General features: G+C 38.6%; 1 protein-coding gene across 2 annotated transcripts in view; it reads right to left on the bottom strand.

Annotated features, from left to right (window-relative positions):
- VCL (vinculin) overlaps positions 1-22618 on the bottom strand; it is a 125867-nt gene that overhangs the window by 29208 nt on the left and 74041 nt on the right. For both annotated transcript variants that reach the window (XM_023204903.1, XM_023204902.1), the window contains exons 3-10: positions 20789-20939; positions 20222-20330; positions 18424-18546; positions 16044-16204; positions 8293-8383; positions 7310-7457; positions 1857-2010; positions 971-1146 (exon numbers count right to left, since the gene is read on the bottom strand). In XM_023204903.1, the coding sequence (XP_023060671.1) occupies positions 971-1146; positions 1857-2010; positions 7310-7457; positions 8293-8383; positions 16044-16204; positions 18424-18546; positions 20222-20330; positions 20789-20939 (1113 nt within the window). The remainder of the gene's footprint in view (positions 1-970; positions 1147-1856; positions 2011-7309; positions 7458-8292; positions 8384-16043; positions 16205-18423; positions 18547-20221; positions 20331-20788; positions 20940-22618) is intronic.

Genomic DNA, 22618 nt, shown 5'->3' with positions numbered 1-22618 from the left:
ACCTCATGATCCGCCCGTCTCGGCCTCCCAAAGTGCTGGGATTACAGGCTTGAGCCACCGCGCCCGGCCAGGGGTTTTATTCTTAAGAGTGAAAAATATCTATTGAAAGAAGAAAGCAGTTAGGTGTAGTGGCTCATACCTGTAATCTCAAAACTTTGGAAAGCTCAAGTGGGAGGATTGCGTGAGCCCTTGAGTTTGAGACTAGCCCTGACAACATAGTGACACCCCATCTCTACAAAAAATAAAAAAATTAGCCAGGCATGGTGGCACGTGCCTGGCTGAGGTGGAAGGATGGCTTGAGCCTGGGAGTTCAAAGCTGCAGTGAGGCACGGTCATGCCGCTGCACTCCAGCGTGGGTGGCGGAGTGAGACCATATCTCAAGAAAAAAAAGGAAATATCCCTTTTCCATATCATCAAAGTAGGTGCCATGAGAGCCTTTAGGAGAGAAGGTTGTAGAGAGGCTGTTGTTTTAAGAAAAGTCATCCAGGAAATGTAATTTAAGTATCTTCTATACTTACTACTTACAAAATAACATTGCTGGGGAAGGAGGAAAGTACCTTCTTATGCTTCTTCCCTTCCACATACACATAGGAGTCTTTTCATAGCTAGCCACAAAAATTATTTTCCTCTTATGTATGAGAAACAGATAGGTCATAAACATGATGTATCAAAGCAAGCCCTACCTTAGAAATTTAAAAGGCATCTCAAAAAAGGAGTTCTTATCTTCCTAAACTTATCAATTTATAACTATGTGACCAGCAATAAGTCATTAAACCTCAGTTACATCAGTGATACAACAAATTAACATCTGACCTAGAATCGATGAGAATATAGTGGAGAAGCATCGTAAGTGCATTTAACCTAGGGGAACTGAAATATGCATGAAGAAAGAAAGATAGGGAGAGGGAAGGGAGAGAGAAAGAGAGAGAAGAAAAGATATAAAAAGACAATTTAAGGGTTAAATACATACTGTCTTCGCAGATCTGCTAATTTAGAAGTCAGAGCAGATATTTCTCCAAGGGAACGTAGAATGTCATCTCTTTCTTTAGGATCATCACATAATTCTGCTATTTTCCGAGCTTCAGCCAAAGCCCCTCGAATCTGCTCTTCTCCTTCCGGTCCACCATTTGGATCTGCAAGCCAGTTCTACACACAGAAACAGAGAAGCAGCACACTGTGATCTACTCACGAACTCCACTCTACTAAACTTAACAAGGCCAGAAGAAGGATTTCAAAAGTAATACACCAGTAATCATTTTTATAATACTGGTCTTAATTATTGTACAGAGGTTCTTAGATAAGATGAACTCAATCTCTCATCTTTTTAAAATCGATTTTTTCATGCCCATTAGCATAAAATATCTTCCCAAGCTTTATCTCATCTCTGAATTAACCACACCTTATTAGTTCCTCAGTTCCTCAAACATGTGTGTTTGTGAAATGCTTGAAAATCATTTTACAGTAGAGCAGTATCAGAAAACTTTAACCCCTAAACATTACAATGACCAAAGAGTTGTGAATTCTGGGACAAGGAATAGTTTTAATGTACTGCAATCTATATCAGGAACTAGGATTCCCTTGGTACTCTGAGTGCTTACTTTTAGCTAATTGCAGTGCTATAAATTAAGATCTTTATTTCAAAATACAAATAAATATTTGTCTAAACCTGTGGTGGTAAAGGAGGTATTAACATTGGTAAGTGCTAGAAGTCACTCATCACTTAGAAACCATTATCCAACCACAGTAAATGATAAGAGACAGAGAAGAAAGATAGGATATTTATGATTTAGGATATTTATGAAACATTTCTCTTTCTCTTTTATTTCCCACCCCTTCTTGAAAATCACCATCATTACCTGAGCAGCATCAATCTTCTTAGCAATGCTCTGCTTTGAGTTGGTCATGGCTTCCAGCTTGCGAGCTGCATTTTCCACTTTTGCTGTGAGCACATCAAGACCCTGAGATACCTGCTGAGCTTTCTGCATGGCCACCGGTGAGGATCCTTGTCCTCTGCTCAAAACAGACACATGCTGTCATTGTACACCCTCAAATACTTAATGACAAAATATTCCCAATAGCACAGTACATGTGGTTTTCGTGAACATGCTTGGCTTTTTCCTTTTCCCCAGTAAATCTGGGACAGCACAAGAAAACAGACATAAACAAAGCAAGATGCCCAAATCACGTACTTTTTATTTTAAAAATGTACGTTAGCTTCATGGAACTGCATAACCACTTTGAAGACCAGGCCAGCAAATTTCGATAGTGATTCTCCTTTTGGTAGTGATTACATAATCAAATCTAAACTTGAGTGGGAAAATGTGCCGGTGATCTTATTGCTAAGGAGGGCTTTGTTACCATAGTAATGTGTGCTTCTGAAATAAATAGTCCATTAAATTGTCTTCTTATGGGCAAGTATACATTGAAAATGTTTCAGGAGGCAGCACGCATAGTGTTAATGAAAGTGTACCATAGTGGGAACAAGCAGATCTGTGTTCAAATCTTGATTCTTGGTACCTGTGGAACCTTGTTTATGATGTTTAACCTCCCTGGGTTTCTGTTTTCTAACTTATATAATGAAGGTAAAATATGATGAAGGTGGTTAATACATTTTCCCCACTTATCTTATGGAGTGGCTTCAAGCATCAAAATAATATACTTGAAAACACTGGCAATAAAGCTATACAAATATACAACCTACTAATATTACTGAATTATCATCATTTTTATAATGAACCTAATGATAATCTTAAATGCCTACCTTCCACTCCTAGGCAATCCATAAATATATAAATATCAAAACTAGCTAATACTGAGCACATGTTGATAGGAAACCACTGTTTCCCATCAAGTTCCTAAAGAACTGATTTCACTATTTTCCTCTCAGAAATGATATGCTATTCCTACCAAAACTGGTATGAGTTCGTGGAAACTTGTTTCTCTATTTACTTTCCCTATTTCTTTGTTTTGCCCTAATTTTACGATTCGGATTGTTTTAATCCAAGCAGCCTGGTAATCCCAATGATAGGGACAGTAACTTTACCATTTGGTAGAATGGCATGGCTGATTATCCTAATCAGAACTTCTAATTTTAGGATAAACTCCAAAATACCTTTGCTTCCCTTCATAATAGTATTGATCTGTCATTCATCTATCTAGCCTCTGTGGGTTTTTTTTTTTGAGACGGAGTCTCACTGTTGTCCAGGCTGGAATGAAGTGGCGCGATCTTGGAAGGCAGTGGTTGCAATGAGCCAAGACGGCAATTCTCTTACCTCAGCCTCCCAAGTAGTTCAAGTTATTCTTCTGCCTCGGCCTCCCGAGTAGCTGAGATTACAGGCGTGTGCCACCATACCTGGCTAATTTTCGTATTTTTAGTAGAGACGGGGTTTCACAATGCTGGCCAAGTTGGTCTCGAACTCCCGACTTCAAGAGATCCACCTGCTTCAGCCTCCCAAAGTGCTGGGATTACAGGTGTGAGCCACTGTGCCCAGTCTATCTAGCCTCATTTTAAAATTCTTCTGTTTTTCATCTATACCAAAACTTGAGGTAATGAATTCATTCATTTACTGCTGGGTATATAAAAGGTATATATACATCTTTTCCTTGAAGTTGAGGCCTTCCTTTTATGTGGCAGAAGAGGGAAGACTTTTAGGAAACATAGTCTTTAGAATTTAATTTGCTTTTTTTCTTCAAATCTACTACTTCATGATGAGAGATCTTTTTGGTAAAAGAGTCCAACTATATATTACAAAGTAATAACTTCTCTGAGGCTGGAAGTTCAGAAATTCTTTTTTTTTTTTTTTTTTAAAAAAGAGTCCAATTGTGAAAAAGTAAAACTATTTATGGACTACACAGTTTTTTCATTCAAAATAGAAGGTTTTTATTGAGTCCCATGGGGGTAAAAATATATACTAGTAACCTAGAAACCTGTGTAACTTGACAGAATATCAAGAAGAAATTCTTACTGTATTTCAGCCACTAAAATATTAAATAGCTGGGTACACTTAAGAAAGGACTACAGGGAGATAACTTTCTAATCTTTCATCAGGAAAGAATATTGCAGGCTTCACTGTGAAGCAGGCCCATAGTTACCCTTCACTGTTCTAGCCTTTTCTATTTACAGATTAACGGTGGAACCCCTACAATAGCTACCTCATTCTCTTACTCATACTCATCTTTCTCTACACACATACAACTGTGTATTTGAAAATTCCAAGTGAAAACTGGCGACCACACTGGGAAAAGGCTGCAGACAAAAGACACAAAAGTGAGAAATCAGAAGAGCCAAGAATCCTGTCAAACAGCACTGGCATTTCTCTGAATGAGAACAAAACTTCTTTTTGTCTTTTTGCTAAGTTCTTGCCATGCTCATGACAGAGGAGACTGCTTCTCAGCAGGAGAAAAGATTCACTGAATTCAATGAGATCACATTTATTTAAGCTGTTTCTTTCCCCTTCAACATAGAGACTCAACCTGAAATTCCTGGAGCTTCCAGGGCTACAGGGAATCCATGAACCTCTAGAAATTATACGTAACATTGCATGGCCATGTTTATATACATCTTTTTAGGTTAAGGATGAATGTTTTCATCAGATGATAGAAGTGATCTTGGTCCAAAAAAGGTTAAGAACCGCTCCTTTAAGATCTGCATTCTTGACCAGGCACAGTGGCTCACACCCATAATCCCAGCACTTTGGGAGGCCGCAGCAGGTGGATCACCTGAGGTCAGGAGTTCAAGACCAGCCTGACCAACATGGTGAAACCACGTCTCTACTAAAATACAAAAATTAGCCAGAGTTCAAGACCAGCCTGACCAACATAGTGAAACCATGTCTCTACTAAAATACAAAAATTAGTTAGGCATGGTAGCACATGCCTGTAATCCCAGGTACTCAGGAGGCTGAGGCAGGAGAATCACTTGAACCCAGGAGGCGGAAGTTGCAGTGAGCTGAGATCATGCCATTGCACTCCAGCCTGGGCAACAAGAGCGAAACTTCATCTCAAAGAAATAAAATAAAATAAAATAAAATAAAATAAAATAAAATAAAATAAAATAAAAATAAATAAGATCTGCACTTATGCCTATTGCACTAATATTGGAGACCAGGTATAACAGTGCACTGCATGTAGAGGAGTGTTTCTGGGCCTTGTTTGTATGCAGACCCTGTGTATACCAATTATCTCATGATGTTTCGTGAGTGTCTCATCCTATTCCAAGTTTTCGTAATGTCCATACCATAAAATTCTATAAAAATGAGGATCTTTTAGAACTTCATTATCACTATGGATGAGTTCATTTGTATGAATTCCAAACAAATTTATATTATATTGAGTTTTCTCAATAGCAAACTATGTGTATTTAGTTTATGGGGAGAAAAGCTCTAAAGGCCAGGGCTTTAGGAGGGTAAAAGGAAGGTAAATAATTATGAAACCAAATAAATAATCATGAAAAGGAAACTCAAAAAAGCCCAGAAATTACCAACTTAGAGGATAACCGAGTTAAATGATGTTTTTATGAGGTGAAATAATTCCAGTGTTTTCACTGTATGTTTCTTTCTCAATTCTTCGTAAATTGTATTTACCCAAGCCAGACTTCACCACTGCCCCTTATTTTTCATAAGCCTATGGCTAGAAAATTAAAAACTAGATTTGTGTTTCAGTTTCAATTATGGAACAAGTTTCAACTTTGTTATTAGGCATTTGTATATTTTAAAAGCTCAAGCCAGGAGTGGTGGCTCACGCCTTTAATCTCAACACTTTGGGAGGATCACTTGAGGCCAGGAGTTTGAGACCACAAAACATAGCAAGACCTTATCTCTACAAAATATTTAAAAACTAGCCAAGCATAGTGGCATATGCCTATAGTTCTCTCTACTCAGGAGGCTGAAGAAGGAATATTGCTTCAGCCCAGGAGTTCAAAGTTACAGTGAACTATGATCTTACCACTGCACTTCAGCCTGGGTGACAGAGCAAGACCATGTCATTAAAAATAAAAAATTTGGCCGGGCATGGTGGCTCACACCTATAATCTCAGCACTTTGGGAGGCCGAGGCGGGCAGATCACCTAAAGCCAGAAGTTCAAGACCAGCCTGACCAACATGGAGAAACCCCGTCTCTGCTAAAAATGCAAACTTAGTTGGGCATGGTGGCGTATTCCTGAAATCCCAGCTACTCAGGAGGCTGAGGCAGGAGAATCGCTTGAACCCAGGAGGCGAAGGTTGCAATGAGCCAAGATCACACAATTGCACTCCAGCCTGGGCCAACAAGAGCGAAACTCTCATCTCAAAAAAATAAAAAATAAAAATAAAAAGTTTGGCAGGTCATGGTGGCTCATGCCTGTAATCCCAACACTTTTGGAAGCCAAGGCAGGTGGATCACCTGAGAATTTCAGACCAGCCTGGCCAACATGGTAAAACCCTGTCTACTAAAATTATAAAAAATTAGCCGGGTGTGGCAGCACATGCCTGTAATCCCAGCTACTTTGGAGGTTAAGGCAGGAGAATTGCTTGAGCCTGGGAGGCAGGGGTTGCAGTGAGCCGAGATCGTGCCACTGCACACCAGCCTGGGTGACAGAGTGAGACTCCATCTCAAAATAAATAAATAAATAAATGAATAATTTAAAACATGTTTTAAATAAAGTCAGGCCAGGCATGCTGGCTCACATCTGTAATCCCAGCACTTTGGGAGGCCGAGGCAGGTGGATCACTTGAGATCAGGGGTTCGAGACCAGCCTGGCCAAGATGGTGAAATGCCGTCTCTACTAAAAATACAAAAATTAGCTGGGCGTGCTGGCGGGCACTTGTAACCCCAGCTACTCGGGAGGCTGAGGCAGCGAACTGCTTGAACCATGGAGTCAGAGGTTGCAGTGACCCAAGATCCTGCCACTGCACTCCAGCCTGAAGACAGAGTGAGACTGTCTCAAACAAACAAACAAACAAACAAAATTATCCGGGTGTGGTGGCGGGCGCCTCCCAGCTACCCGGGAGGCTGAGGCAGGAGAATCTCTCGAACCCGGGAGGTGGAGGTTGCGGTGAGCCAAGATCACACCACAGCACTCCAGTCAGGGTGTCAGTGAGACTCCGTCTCAAAAAATAATAAATAAATAAATAAATAAATAAATAAATAAATAAATAAATAAAGTCAGCAAAGGGAAAGATCACCTCCATCTCAAAAGAATTTAACAGACTATATTATCTCTGTTATTTACTAGCCAAAGAAATAACTCAAAACTGGCAGAGGCTTGTTTTCTGAATCACCCTGTTAGGAGTGAGTTACCCACTACTGCTCTGTAAGGACAGAGGAACTTTACCTGGCACGGAGGTCAGCCACTTGATCAGTCATCTGCCCTAGCATTTTGCAGGTTCCCAGAATCTCCCTGCGTTCTTTGCCTGCACAGAGTTCACCAACTTTTCCAGCTTCATCTAAGATCTGTCTGATGGCCTGCTCACCAGCATCCCCTAAAATAAACAGATATTCAATATCTACACTGTTGACACATTCATTATTTAGAGAGGATACTTTACAAGTCATTTTATTCACCAAGGAATAGATGATTTTAAACAAGAGGAGTGAATAGAAGGCAACATATCTGATAGCTAACAGCCAAGCAGTGCCCTTAAACCACAGGGTGAGGTTTCAACTACAGACACTGCGAAAAAAGATACTTGGAACCATATCTATTTGGAGATACTAAGTAGCTTGTGGTAAGAATATGGATGATGAAAACAAACTCTAACAATTTAATAGTATTTAGCACCTCCAACCTCCTTTAGGTTTTTCACATTCATTCAAATACTAATCTGAAACAGAATAAATATTATATTAGAAAATCAATAAAGCCTAGTTCAATAACCTATTTGGGTCTTATCATTATACAGTCAACTTCACTTTCCAATTCTCATTGGCATCATGATTTGATCTGCTTAATTAAGTAGTCTATTGAGATAAATGGAAGTCTGCTCAATGGGAACTGGAAGAGAAGAATTTTTATTGAAAATAATTACCTTTTGGATTCAGGGAAGGGGAGGACCAATAATTTTGCAAAGAATGCCCAGCTCAGTGTGACTTACTCCTCCATGATTAGAGATGATTGAATCTATTTCCTTCATCCTTTTAAGGCCAACTACTTGTTTCAGTTACTCAAAACTATCAGATAATGGGGTATTCCCCATAATGTTACAGTAGTTCTCTCAGATGATGAGATTATGGGAGAATTTCTTTCTTTCTTTCTTTCATTTGCTTGGTTTTTAGCTTATCATTGTATCTATCAGAAAAGCAGAACTAGAGGGTTACCTGGGAAGGCACTAGGGTCATGGAGCCAACCTTTGGCCTGGTTCAGTTTGGAGTCTATGGAGGCCAATGCTCTCTTCATGGCTTCAGTGTCCTTTTGGAAAGAAATCCCACAGTTACTTTATTTGCAAAAGTTGAGATACCATGATACAAAGTAAGACAGAGAAGAAGTTACAGCATTAACATACATAGCTAAGGTAGTCAGTCCTACAAAGGCCTTAAAAATATTGTCACCACACCACAATTCTCATTTCTGTCAAAATGCAGCATCTTGCATGCAAATCTTCAGTTAATTCTACTCTGTTGCTAAACAGAGTAGAATTCGGTTCCCTATTGCTAAAACTGTGAAAACTGGTAAAATTGCTCAAGCCAGAATATGTTTAATGTCTTCAGCAGGAAAAAGCCCTGTTGTCACATGCCTCATTATCAGCCTTTCCACTAGTCAACATTCATCTACTGCAGCCTTGCCAAAGCCCTTCCCACTTCAGGGAAGCCTCATTAGTATGTGGTGCCACAAATCACAGTTCTTTTACACCTTGTTTTGAAATGCACACGCTGGATGATGTTTCACTATATTCAATTAACCTGAAAAACTTGGAATTACTGGTTGGAAGAAACAATTGAAAATGTTAATCTAGCAATTTAATTTTAATTCTACAAATAAACCCCTCAAAGTAATATAATTTAGAAGTGTTTTCTGACCTTCCCTGCTATTCTTCATTCTTAGTTCCCTTACCATCCCTCACCTGGAAGAAGATGCAGGATAGAATAAATGGGTCTCAGCTTATTGTTTACAACCAGGATTCATGAGGACTATCAGGAAACTAGCATAAAATCTCCCAGGATACACCAGGAGAAGCTGAAACAACAGACTAATCACTTTAAATATATATAAGTATTTCAGTAAATGTTTTAAAATACATAAAAACACTGAGAACAATATAACCCCAGCCATCTCTTAAGTCTCTATTTAGCATCTTCGAAGACCATCTATCTTCCTTTTTGCTGTAGGAAACTGACTCTTACAGAGTTAAGCGATCAAAGCACAAAGTTAACCTCTAAAATTCTAGACAATGTTCTAGCTTCAGTTTCCAATCCTGCACAAGTGGGGTTCTTAAAGGTGTTGCACCAGTAGTTTTCCACACGGGGGCACCAGGAGCACCCCCCACTTCCAATTCAAAAAAGACCCAGCACTATCACAAATAAGCATTGGCAGCACCCATAGTTAGGCTCAAGGTCCACAACTGTTCCAAAGCACCTATTCAAAAACTAGATCTCTCAACTGTAGGAATCCCTCCTTCCCCTTCTAAACAGACACAGATTATTCTCCTGTGGAATCCTTAGCTATCTGAGGCTCTAAATAGCGAATTCTCAGCTATAGCAATGAAAAAGAAGTGAACTAAATTACCGACAAAATTGAAAATAAAATATTTTTATTATCAAGTTATATGTAACTATGGTAGCTGTCAATAAAAGGCACAGTCATAAAAAGATTCATTTCAAAATCTATTTGTAATTAGAAGAAGATACGTGGTATTTTTTAAGTGCTTTGATTCTCAAATGGCTTGAATATCAGCAAATCTCTCCTATCGTGTCTTACATTAATTTGTGCAGAAAACCTTGCCTTCAAAATTGATGCAAAGGTCAGCTTTAGCTTAATTCCAAATTAGCAAGACCTGAATCAATAACTTTTTAAAAGAATCTGAGGCCAGGCAACTCCTAACCTCAGAGAACTGGGTAGCCTTCAGGATCTAACACAGGTTATCTAGGCATAGGTTTTCTTTTAATCACAAACTCTTACTTAGGAAGTGTGTGCACATCCTGGAGAATAATTGTATCAGTGTAAAAATATTTCACTTAAAACCTGTTAAACCATTTTCCTAACACACTTTTATTTTCAGTGAGAAAAGCAATAGGTATTTATTACATTTCAAAAATCTAAATTCAAAGGGAAACGAAGGTCAGAAATTTTTATGTCTACTCTAGCATTAAAGGCTACTAGTTTAGAAACTAAATTCAACTGACATGCATTGAATGTAATATGCCTTCCCTGCATGTTAGGTTCTGTTTTAGCTACTTTCCCCCTCCTTACCTCATTGAATCTCAAATTTAAATGTCATTTAAATAATACTACAAATTAAGAAACAGGAACTCACTCCTACAAACCTAATTTGATCTCAGGTTTGTTGACTCCAAACCTCATTGCTTATCAAATGAAACAAGATTTTTTTTTTCTTTTACCAAGGAGAGTTGCTAAAGATTCTACTAATCTCCTACAATACTCAGCAAATCTCTGCCTTGTCGGTTTTGACTTTGGTTAATACTGCAGAGAAAATAAGCTCCAGAAATCAAATGCATAATCTACACTAACAAAAATGACTGCTTTTATTCTCCAATGCCCAAAAATGATTTGAAACACAATTGAAAAAAATGGTTTTTGTCTATTCAGCATCCTCAAAAATCATTTCTTTTTTTCTCCTTAATAAAGCTCTAATGGCCAGTACTGCAAGGAAAGAATGTAATTCTCAGGAAGTGAGTAATTTACTGCTCAGTGGGAGGTGTGACACCATCAAGAAGTTAAAATTAAGAGATGTTCATTTTCCCCTAAAAGAAACCAATAGCCAATTTTGAATGAAGCTGCATTTAATAACTGGGACTTTCAATAAGTTATCAAAGTTTTTAGCAGCATTAATTTTAGACAATTTTCGAGATTTAAAACAATAACTGAAAGAGCCATCTTAAATTCTTTCTGGAACACAGTAGGTTATAAGTAATCATTTTATTTGAGTCATATCTAGTAAAAACAAATGTGTTTAAGGTAATTTTTTTCCTCCTAAGACTTTCACATATATTTCTTTTGAAAGGCAGTCTTTATGATAGAATTGACAGAATTCTGTCACAAGCATGTAAGTATACAAACAATGAATATGACATAAACAAATTCGCTGGACAACTAGGACAGAAGTCAATGTGGGGATATATTTATAAAGGGTGAAAACAATCATAACCCTTGTGGTCAGCCATGCTATGTATCACAAAGCATTTTGCTAAACCTTATCATGTAGGCCTGTAAGTATCCACAGTATAATTCAGATATGAAATAGAGGAGAGAAAAACTGCACCTTCATTTGAGTATTCTTCTCTATAAAAACTCAACTTTGGGAAAAAGAAAATGTCTCTACCAATTTCTTATCTGTTTTTGCTTTTTCAGGGGGGTTGTGGGTGTTGAAAGAGTGAAGTATAAAGAGACCAGGTCTAGTCATGTGGCTTCGGGGACAGCTGGCCTGAATCTATCTGGGTACTCCCCCCCCATGTTATTCTCCTTCTTACCATAAAATTCTTATGAATTTATGTTTTAAATGAAAAAAATACAGTGCCTTGGCACTCTTCCCTACATACCAAAAGATGGAATGACAACCTAAACCATTTGTACATGCTTTCCTAGGAACTGAAACACTGCTAAAATTAAATAGATGTAGGCCTCAGAACACCTGTGAATAATAATGACCTCCTTCTATGAACAGTCAAGAGGAACTTCAGTTAAAAAAGTGAAGTCCTGCAATCCTAAGCTCTTGAAAATTTTAAATATGGGGAATAAGGACCCCTCTCCATGACTGCCCACCATACTCTCCCTTCTCCCTCGACTAACACCTCCCTTCCCACCCCATCCCCTTTCTGACCTCATTTCCACCCACAAGTCAATGTTTTAAACCAGATGTTTCTGGTTTAAGATGTTTCTGGAAAGTATAGGTTGTGCAGTAGAACAAAATCTTACAAACTACATTTAAACAAAAGAAAGCTGTCTGGTCCTGAGACTTCATGCAAGTTACCTTCTCTGGGTCTCAATTCCTCATCTCTAAGAATACCTTCCCGGCTCTAAAAATCTATGTTGCCTATGACTGCACGATCAGATGTACCAACCAAAGATAACTGAGATCAGAAGGGAAACATCAATTTATTTTGGGATTTTCTCCTCATGGGAGCAGCGAGATAAAATATCACAAATGCCTGAATTAACGATTTATCTCAAGCTCTTAGAGATATTTCATTCTATTAGCTGCTAGAAACAAAACACTAGAACACTTGCTCATAGAAAGCCCACAAATGACCTTTTTTTTTTTTTATTTTTTATTTTTTTAACAAATCAACTCTTAAATCCCAATGGTCTGCAAGGGGTAGTATTACACGATCACAAGTTCTAACCAACATTTCCTGCCTTTGTCAAGTTTGGTATTTTTATTTTTATTTTTTTAACAAATCAACTCTTAAATCCCAATGGTCTGCAAGTAAGGGGTAGTATTATGCAATCACAAGTTCTGACCAACATTTCCTGCCTTTGTTAAGTTTGGTAATCTTCTGTATAAGGGATCTGAATCAGTCACTACTTTTACCCACCACCAGCCCAGGACCACAGTGGGGAGAAACCCACCACAGAAACTAATTCTGAATAACAGAATTTAATGATTCAAGGTGCAAAGCTGCAGGAGTGCCTATGTAGGGTTCAAAGTCTTAGCAGTGAAAATTTTTTTTAAATTTTTTATCTCACTTCCTCTTAATTCTCAGCATGCATTGATACAAGTAATATAAATACCAAAAAAATTAAATGTAGAGCACTAAATTTACAAAGGGTAGAATTAGAATTGTGTTTAACTCAAATTCTTTTAATAAATAATGTATTCTCAGAAAAAATGCTAATTTGATTTTTAATGATCACTATAAAATGATTGTTGATTTAAGAAAAGGAAACTTTTTACTTTTAAAATAAGTGAAGTGTTTAAAGTCAAAGTTACTTTTAAATTTGTAAATGTGCAATTTGAATATAGGTATAAAAGGTAAAATAATCAGTTACTGCATTGCCTCTTTAAAATCTTAACTTATTCGGCAAGACGCACTTTTACCAAGAATTTTTTCCACTTACTTTCTTCCCCCACTTTTCTAGAGGAATCATCACTTTCCAGAAGAATACTGCACCAATGGGGAGGCATGAAACAAGTATGGTAAGACAAAGTTAATTATTTATTGGTAGGTGCGAGAAGAGTTGAAAGACACTGTATGCATTAAACAGAATGGGAACCCAGCAGTCACAGTCAGACAGAAGGTCTGATTAATTCACTGCTTACAGTGGAGCAATGAAAGATGCATAATGCTACAAAACTGAAAAAGAGTCAAAATCCTAATTACCAATTTCTATTTTCAGGGTAAAATTTTTTTCTATTTTTATAACCAATAGAAATGATTACTTTTAGAGGGTGAGGAAAGGTAGAGTAGATGGGAACCAGGTTAGGAGAAAGACTTATCAAGTACATCTTTTTGCAGCACTTTGATTTTTGAACCACATAAATGTATAACAAAAGCAAAATTAGGTTAAAAATAAACCTCTTTTTTTTATTCTGATGTCATTAGGTTAAAAAATAAGCATCTCTTGTTCATTCTGATGGTCAGTAGATTAAAAAATAAACATCTCTTGTTCATTCTGATGTCATCATGTATTTGAGTTGAGCTAATTTAATTTACCTTCTTTCATTTCAGATGAAGTTAGTTTTGTAGCATCCTAACAAATTGGTTTTCCTCAGCATAAAACTGGGACCAGCTACAAGACTGTGCACGGTGAGTACCGGGTCTATTTCCCTTGTATCCCCAAGTGCCTAATCCTGGCCCTGAAAAACTCAACTGCCTACATTTTTTTTAATGAAAGAAGCAGCTCTTGATGGTACTTGCACAAAATAAAGCTCAATAACATTTATTCACTAAATGATGGATAGCTTTTCCCTTCTGAAAATAGAGAAACATTAAGGTTAAAATGCCTGTTCCTCCTTATTACTTTTTCTCAGTTGCTAGAAGCAAAAGAAAGAGAATAAGCAAAGAGCTTGTGTTAGGGGAACATGAGGTCATGGAGAACTACAGCTAATTCAGTTTGGACAGCAGAACATGCAGTGAGCCATGGAATGAAGTTAGGAAGACCTTTAGACACACTTCACTTCTGTTTTCCTTTGGATTTTGAAGGCTAGGATTATTATGAAGGACAGGTGCCTCATCTAAGCTCTCTAGCCTACCCTTTTTCATTATGGCTTAAAACCTCAACGATGCATCTCCAAAAGCAAAATTTCAGAGCCCGCAAGGAAAACTGGTGGGAGAGGCAGATACAGAGATAGCATCTCTGGAAGTCTCCTTTCCCAACAGCAGGGTCCACAGGTAACTCAGGGGTCACCCAGCCACCTGGGGAATCCTGCTCCTCAAATGAAGACCAGGCCAAAAAAGATCTCAGGAGCCTACTCAAAGAAATGAAAGCACCCACCAAATATAGGCAGCCTATAGCCCATAGTAATGTCTTTCCTTTAGCTTTCCCCAAAGAAATCACTCAATATGAGCCAGAGTCAGTCTCCCCAGCACTGCCTAGAGTCCCATATTAAATCACATTCTGACGCACATTCAAGCACAGTGTTACACACAGAATAAGTCACGGCACACGGCACAAGAAAACCTCACAGACATGCTTTTTCTCTTTTTAAGCGAAAAAGAAACTAGAGGGCAAGAGAAAGCTTACCTTCTAAACGTGAGAAAAAGAATAAAACAAAAGAACAAAAAAAGATGCATAAAGAAGTCATAACAGGGAAGTGAAAGTTGTCAACTATGCAAAAGCAAAATTAAATAAAATATCAGAGTTAAAATGATTTTACCACATAGATTTAAAATACAGTCTTAGAATCTATTCAAGAACTTCATATCAATGAGAAAATGTCTCTGTGAATAAATCCATAGTTAAAATAAGTTTATTTACTCTATATAATTAAATTAGCTTTCTGGGCAACAAGAGAGAGGGCTGGTGATTTCAGGCCCCAGCTTTTACATTACCTTATAGAGGTCCTGGAGAACCTACTGCTCTACTGAGCACCCAATGGAAGTCATACTACAAAATCCCTTCTTTAGTTGACTACCAGCCTTCTGGGTGGCCCTGGAGACACTGGGGTCACACATGGGAAAGCTAGATCTTGGGGACAGTGTGTTCCCCCCACTGCCTACATCTTGGGCTCCTACAAGGAAAGTATAAACCTAAGTATCTCTGTTCCCCTAGACTTGAAAGCTTGGTTGACAGTCATTAAACAGGGAGCAGCAGACCAGAGCAGCAGCAACAACACAAAACCACTGCTGACGAGCTCTAGAAGGAATCTGCTAGCCCCTCTGGGGTCCTAAAAGAGATTCCCGACAAAGGGTGAAGGGATCTCTCAAACTAACTGACCAATGTGAAGACTAATAAAATTAAACTTTCCTTGGGGAAAATGGATTGATCAAGGGACATATTAGAAATGCCAAGAGTTTCCTCTGTAGATTTCTCTGGATCAAAGATTGGTTAAAGAACAATTTTCCATAAAGTTCAGAATTACTGACATATCTGTATCTTCCTTAGTAAGCTGGGAACAACCACCCATATACAAGGCAGAGCTCCCATCCACAGGAATATACTCTTCCACCAGTCCAACCAATGAGACTCCAGCCTGATGGAAAAGTTATAAATCTCAGCCTTAAACCAGTATTTATCCCACATGCCTATTTACTTGTTCTATCTTAGAACAAAGGAAATTAGCAAAGATAGCAAGTAACCTATGAAACAAAAATGAAGAAGAAATTACTTTCACAATATCTGAGTACTCTCATGCTACAAAAATTACAAGATAAAGTATGAGACAGGTGCCAATCAAAACCCACAGTGGGGTAGAGTTAGGGATTTTGCTTATTTCTCCACTAAGAACACTTACCTTGCTGGCCCAGGCATCTTCATCCCAAGAGGTGAGTTGTAACACACGAATTATCTCATTAATTTCAGCACTCATTTTTTCTACAGTAAAATTGCGATTTTTTAAAGCTTCCTCTATGCCTTGGTTTTTTGAGTTTTTAGTTGTTACAAAAATCTTCATAGCTGTAAAAATAAAAGATCAGAATCTAGGCTTGGAATTTAATCTTGTTGTATAACAATATTCACAAAAGATGTTCTATACTTTGGATGTTTTGGGCTTTTAAGGTCCTAAAGTGAATATACAAAACAAACACTACAAGTCTGACAATAAAGTTCCAACATTAGCAACCTTTATTGTAAAAATAAAAAAGAAAAAGAAAACTCGCCGGGCGCAGTGGCTCAAGCCTGTAATCCCAGCACTTTGGGAGGCCGAGACGGGCGGATCACGAGGTCAGCAGATCGAGACCATCCTGGCTAACACGGTGAAACCCCGTCTCTACTAAAAATACAAAAACTAGCCGGGCGAGGTGGCGGGCGCCTGTAGTCCCAGCTACTCCGGAGGCTGAGGCAGGAGAATGGCGTAAACCCGGGAGGCGGAGCTTGCAGTGAGCTGAGATCCGGCCACTGCACTCCAGTCCGGGCGACAGAGCAAGACTCCGCCTCAAAAAAAAAAAAAAGAAAAGAGAAAACTCAAGGTACAAAGACACCATCACAACATGATTAAGTAACTAATTTAACCTGCATATGCTGATGACCTGCAATCACAAAATATCTAATATCCTTCTAAATCAGTTATCATCCTGGTCCTCACCCTGGCTCCATCCCCTACAAATCTAATGGGACAATATGAAAACTGTCAGTAATACTCTGAATGGCGTATCCTGCTGCCCCTGATCCCAGCAAAAGATCCCAAAATGTCAAGTTTATCATCCAAGATTTTTCTCAACATGTAGTTTGGACTTGCTAACCCCCAAACATAAAGAAGAAAAAAATAATGTCTGGGTGTGGTGGCTCACACCTGTAATCCCACCCCTTTTGGCGTGATCTCAGCTCACTGCAACCTCCGCCTCCTGGGTTCGAACAATTCTCCTGCCTCAATCTCCTGAGTAGCTGGGATTATAGGCGTCCACCACCATTCCTGGCTAATTTTTGTTTTGTTTTGTTTTGTTTTGTTTTGTTTTGTTTTGTTTTTAGTAGAGACGGGTTTTGCCATGCTGGCCAGGCTGGTCTTGAACTCCTGACCTCAGGTGATCCACCCGCCTCAGCCTCCCAAAGTGCTGGGATTACAGGAGTGAGCCACCGCACCTGGCCTCCTGAACTCTTACACTCATGTCCTTTTTTAGCTACCACCTGAAACACCAAAGCACGTAGTTGGAAGTCACAATGACATGAGTCACCAGATTTTTATAATAAAATTGCCTTCTGAGAATTAACTAATTAACCCACAACTTGACTAAGAAAATTCATATAAACCATGAGATGTCTGGCATATACTAGACACTCAATAAGTGCAACTCCCTTTTGCTAGTCGAGACAGCAGCTACCATGTTTGCATTTCAAGGTGCTGCCCAATGGGAAGGTGGTCCCAGCTGGTGACTAAAGAACTGATCTACTCATGATGTAAAGAACAGTTAAATATCTTTTAGGAAAAACTGTGTATGGGGCTCTGAGTTCATGTCTTTATCATATGGCGCTCTATAATATCCATTCCAGCTCCTAATTATTTTTCTATAACACAAATAAAGGTGTGAAAATTTAATATCCCAGACTAGAGTTTATAGAGGAGAGTCCACCTCCCAGGAAAGGGACTTGTTAGAGCTTTAAGAGAACAGAATTAGGCCACAGGAAGGCAATTTCAAACAAAGAACAGGAGAAGGACAGTGTTAGAGAAGAAGACTGGTTCTCAGCCAATCAGCTACAGCCATCATGTGATAACCAATCAATCAGGCCTCATTTTTAACTAAGCTGAAGGATATGCAGTGAAGCCACAAAAGAAAATGAATCTCATGCCAGGAGCCATAGCTCACACCTGTAATCCCAGCACTTTGGGAGGCCGAGGCAGGCAGATCATGAGGTCAAGAGATCAAGACCATCCTGGCCAACATGGTGAAACCCCATCTCTACTGAAAATACAAAAATTAGCTAGGTGTGGCGGTGCACACCTGTATCCCAGCTACTAGGAAGGCTGAGGCAGCAGAATCACTCGAACACAGGAGGCAGAGGTTGCAGTGAGCTGAGATAGCATCTCTGCACTCCAGCCTGGCGACAGAGTGAGACTTCATCTCAATAAATAAATAAATAAATAAATAAATAAATAAATAAATAAAAGAAAATGAACCTCAGAGTTTAGAACACGCTAACATTTTTTTCCCCGTATAAAATAATGTACAGGCAGGAAGTACCTGAAATGAGAACTGGCAGCAACTCTTTCACGGTATTCATTGAGTTGACCAACATCACTCGGTGCTCCTGGTGAGTCAGCTCCTGCTGTCTCTCGTCAATCATCTTGGCCATCTTAGTCATTCCTGGGGCACAAAGAAGAAACTGTGCAGAGTGAGTAGTGAAACAATCCAGGGTCCGGCTTTCCCAGCCAGACCACTCTAAATCCATTATGAAATACTATGAAAATTCAAACTGATTGCTCACTTATTTAAACAACAGACACCATCACTGAACTCTAATATTTATGCAACATTACTCTTTTCAATGAAAGTAATGTATGAAATGTAAACCCTAAATGTGATAAACATTTTCATATTTTGATATAAATACATTCACAAATATTAAACATCTAAATGAATAAATATATATTTATTAAAAAGAAATTCACAAGTCAGGGAAAAAACGTTTTTCCAGGCTTCTATGCATACAGGTTTCATGCTATGTCTCTGAACTCTCTACTATGTTATGTAAAAGTCTCACATGAGCCTAGTACTGAATCCAGTGGCTGAAAAAAGGTCTAAGAATGACAATGATATGTTTTGTTTTCATCTTTCTATTTTTCTGTACTTTCCAATTTGTCCAAAATAAGCATGTACTAGTTTTATAATTAGAAACAAATAGAAATATTATAAAAATAATTATAGGAATGACAGTGTTTGAAAGCATCTGGTGTTTTGGAATCAGTCTGCTAGCACTTTTTGTTTACGTTGGTTGTTATTCAAAGGCGCTATGTGATTCTCCAAAGCTTTGATTTTCAAATTCCTCCTAGGATTTCTCAAGTTGTCTCATAGACCATCAAGACCAAAGAGAAGCAGAGATGGGGCTGCTCCTGCTTCACCGAAAGGAGCTCCATTTTGTCTTTTATGTTTGGGGATTCTGCATAAGATTCCATTTGGGGAAATACATTTTTGCCAGTATTATAAGAAATTTTAAGAGGACTACTATAAAGCCACCAGAGAAACCTATTTCCAGGTGATCTTCAGTGATGGCTCAAATTCTTAACTGCCATTAAGTTTTATAGAACACCTACACTAGAACCTCATAAAAATGTTGTTAATTAAAAATCAACATTTCACATAAAACAAATGAATTTTATAAAGTGGTAAAAATCAAGTTAAGAAGATTAAACATCTAACATATCTTGTCACTGGTCGCATTCATACTTTAAAGACCCTCAAGTTCATGTTATATGTCTGTAACATCAAAAGCTGGTATCCGTTTATATATTTTGAATATTTAATGCTCAGATGCCTGAATAATCATTTCAAAATAAAATTTAACCACAATAGCTCTTCTCTCCTTCTAGGTCTGGTAATATTATGCAGCCTTCGGTTAGGGCATGAATTCATAATAGTAGGCAGGCTAATTAATTAGCAAGCTAAGAGGTCATAAAGAACTACAGGCCAGCTGGCAGACAGTGAAGGAATGCTGTGTAATGTGGAATGAAGAGATCAGGATGCAGGATGGCCTTCAGCATTAAAGTAATAGATAACTATTTCCTACATTCCCCAGTAGCAGTATTTGCAATGTTTGGTTTAATTCGTTTGACAAGGCCAGGATATATAGAAAGCAGATTCAGATACCAGAGACAATGACATCACTTCAAAGCACAGCATCAGCTCTATCAACAGAGCAGACACCTGAAAGTCCAATTCATCTTCACCTATCTTCTGCAAAAAGTAGGAAGAGGGTACCCTTTCCTTTGGCTCCAACATGAACAACCCTTCAAAAATGTTATAGAAATTGGAGATAACTAACCTGGCCCAAGATTCTTTGTGTAAGTGACCAAATCTTCCATAGTCTCCACCACCTCTGCCACTGTAAGATATTCCAAAATTCCTTTGCAAACTCTAATAATTTTACGGACCTGAAAATATATTTCAGAGTATTCAATCACATGAGTGGACAACTAGCAAACACAGTAACACAGATGTGCAGGATTCAACATATTTTTGTTCTAAACAATCATCAGTCTTCCATTACTATCTTTTTTTTTTTTGAGACGGAATCTCACTCTGTCGCCCAGGCTGGAGTGCAGTGGCCGGATCTCAGCTCACTGCAAGCTCCGCCTCCTGGGTTTACGCCATTCTCCTGCCTCAGCCTCCTGCGTAGCTGGGTCTACAGGCCCCCGCCACCTCACCCGGCTAGTTTTTTGTATTTTTTAGTAGAGACGGGGTTTCACTGTGTTAGCCAGGATGGTCTCGATCTGCTGACCTCGTGATCCGCCCGTCTTGGCCTCCCAAAGTGCTGGGATTACAGGCTTGAGCCACCGCACCCAGCCCATTACTATCTTTAAGAGTAGGCTTTTTGTCTCAGATTGCCTACCTCAGCCTCGTCGAAGGTAAGGAGCAGGTCTGATGTTCCAGAGAGGATGCCCCTTGACCCATCAATTAGATAGTCTCGAGCAGGCACTGAATAAGGGTCTGACTGAAGCATCTGAGCTGCCTGGACAAGCTTGGTGCAAGCATTCTCCACCCTATAGGGAAGAACACAGGTTAAGACACTGGCAGAACCACACAGAAGAACACCATATGCAAATGCAAACACAGAATATGCATGGAAATTCACACTTCTTTTCCCTACATGAAAAATAGCCAAGACCAATTGATAATAGGACCTAAGTTTTTAGATTTTACAATTTAGGCAGGGCGCAGTGGCTCATGTCTGTCATCCCAGCATTTTGAGAGACCCTGTTTCAAATAGAAAATTACAAAATTACAGGTAAAAGCAGCACATTCATTCAGTGCACTGCCCTTATTCTTTATTTCCTGACAACAAAAAATAATGAGAAAACATCTGGGCTCCTTGACTTTAGGTTGCTCTATCTCTGTAATGCCTTTGTTTCGTTATTCCCCCCCACCCCACCCTACACACACTGTCATTAAAAGACACTGCGCAAAGAACTGAAATCCTTGGCATCATTTTCAGATCTAACATCTGGAAATAAAATGCCAAAGTATGGTGTTAAGTGAAATTTAATAACTAAACAAAGCAAAGGAATAGGAAAAAACACACAAAAAAAGTATGAAGCAATGCATAAATTTCTCACTCATTCATCTAGCTAAATAAATTTGTTTGTTAAATCCATTGGACCATTTGAAAATAGATTGTTAAAAGAAAATAAAAACAAAAATGAAAATGAAAATATATTGTTAATTAAAGGTCACTAGTATTAGTAACTAAGTCAGTTATTAATAGTTTAATATTAATATAAGCAACCAGGTCAGCCAAAGGTTGAGTGGCGGGAGGGGAACTGGGGAGGGATTCATTTAAAAGAGGAACCCAAAATGCATACACCAAGTATTCTCTTTGCCTTCCTTGTACTAATAAAATGTATTCATTCATTCAATTATTCATCACACAGAGTTGAAAATAACCTAATAGATCATCTCCTCTAGTCTCATATTCAATATAGCCATTATGTTGTGACTGAGTAACTTATAAAGATAAGGAACAAACTGCTTAAAGTTAAAATGCTTAGCCAAAATTATACATTCTCATTTGAAAACACAGAAAATGTCACCTGCAAATAAAAGCCTACCTCACAGGGTTGTTTTGAGGATAAATGAAGTAATACAGAAGCTCCACAAGTATAAAGCAGTATTACATTGTTAACAAGTAGAATTAAACCAACTTATGAATTTCAACTACATAAGAAGCACTGGGCTGTGGACACTGTAGGTATGTATACAAGGATGTAAAAAGCACTATTCTAACTCTCAAGGAGCATATTTTACTAAGGCAAGACACAAACATTGTCAGAATAAGCTAATACATGGCAGGGCGCGGTGGCTCATGCCTGTAATCCCAGCACTTTGAGAGGCCAAGGTGGGCGGATCACTTGAGGTCGGGAATTCGAGACCAGCCTGGCCAACATGGTGAAACCCCATTTCTACTAAAAATACAAAAATTAGCCAGGCATAGTGGTGGACATCTGGAATCCCAGCTACTTAGAAGGCTGAGGCAGGAGAATCAGAGGCAGAGGTTGCAGTGAGCCGAGATCATGCCACTGCACTTCAGCCTGGGTAACAGAGTAGGACTCTGTCTCCAAAATAAACAAACAATAACAAAAAAACATAAGGCAGTACATAATAAATATCAGTGAAGGGCAAGACCTGTTTGATGTGGCACTTGATCGGGCTTAGAGGACTGGGT

Source organism: Piliocolobus tephrosceles, chromosome 9, assembly GCF_002776525.5.
Source record: "Piliocolobus tephrosceles isolate RC106 chromosome 9, ASM277652v3, whole genome shotgun sequence".
Classification (NCBI taxonomy): Eukaryota; Metazoa; Chordata; class Mammalia; order Primates; family Cercopithecidae; genus Piliocolobus; species Piliocolobus tephrosceles.
This window is presented reverse-complemented; position numbering and strand designations above follow the sequence as displayed.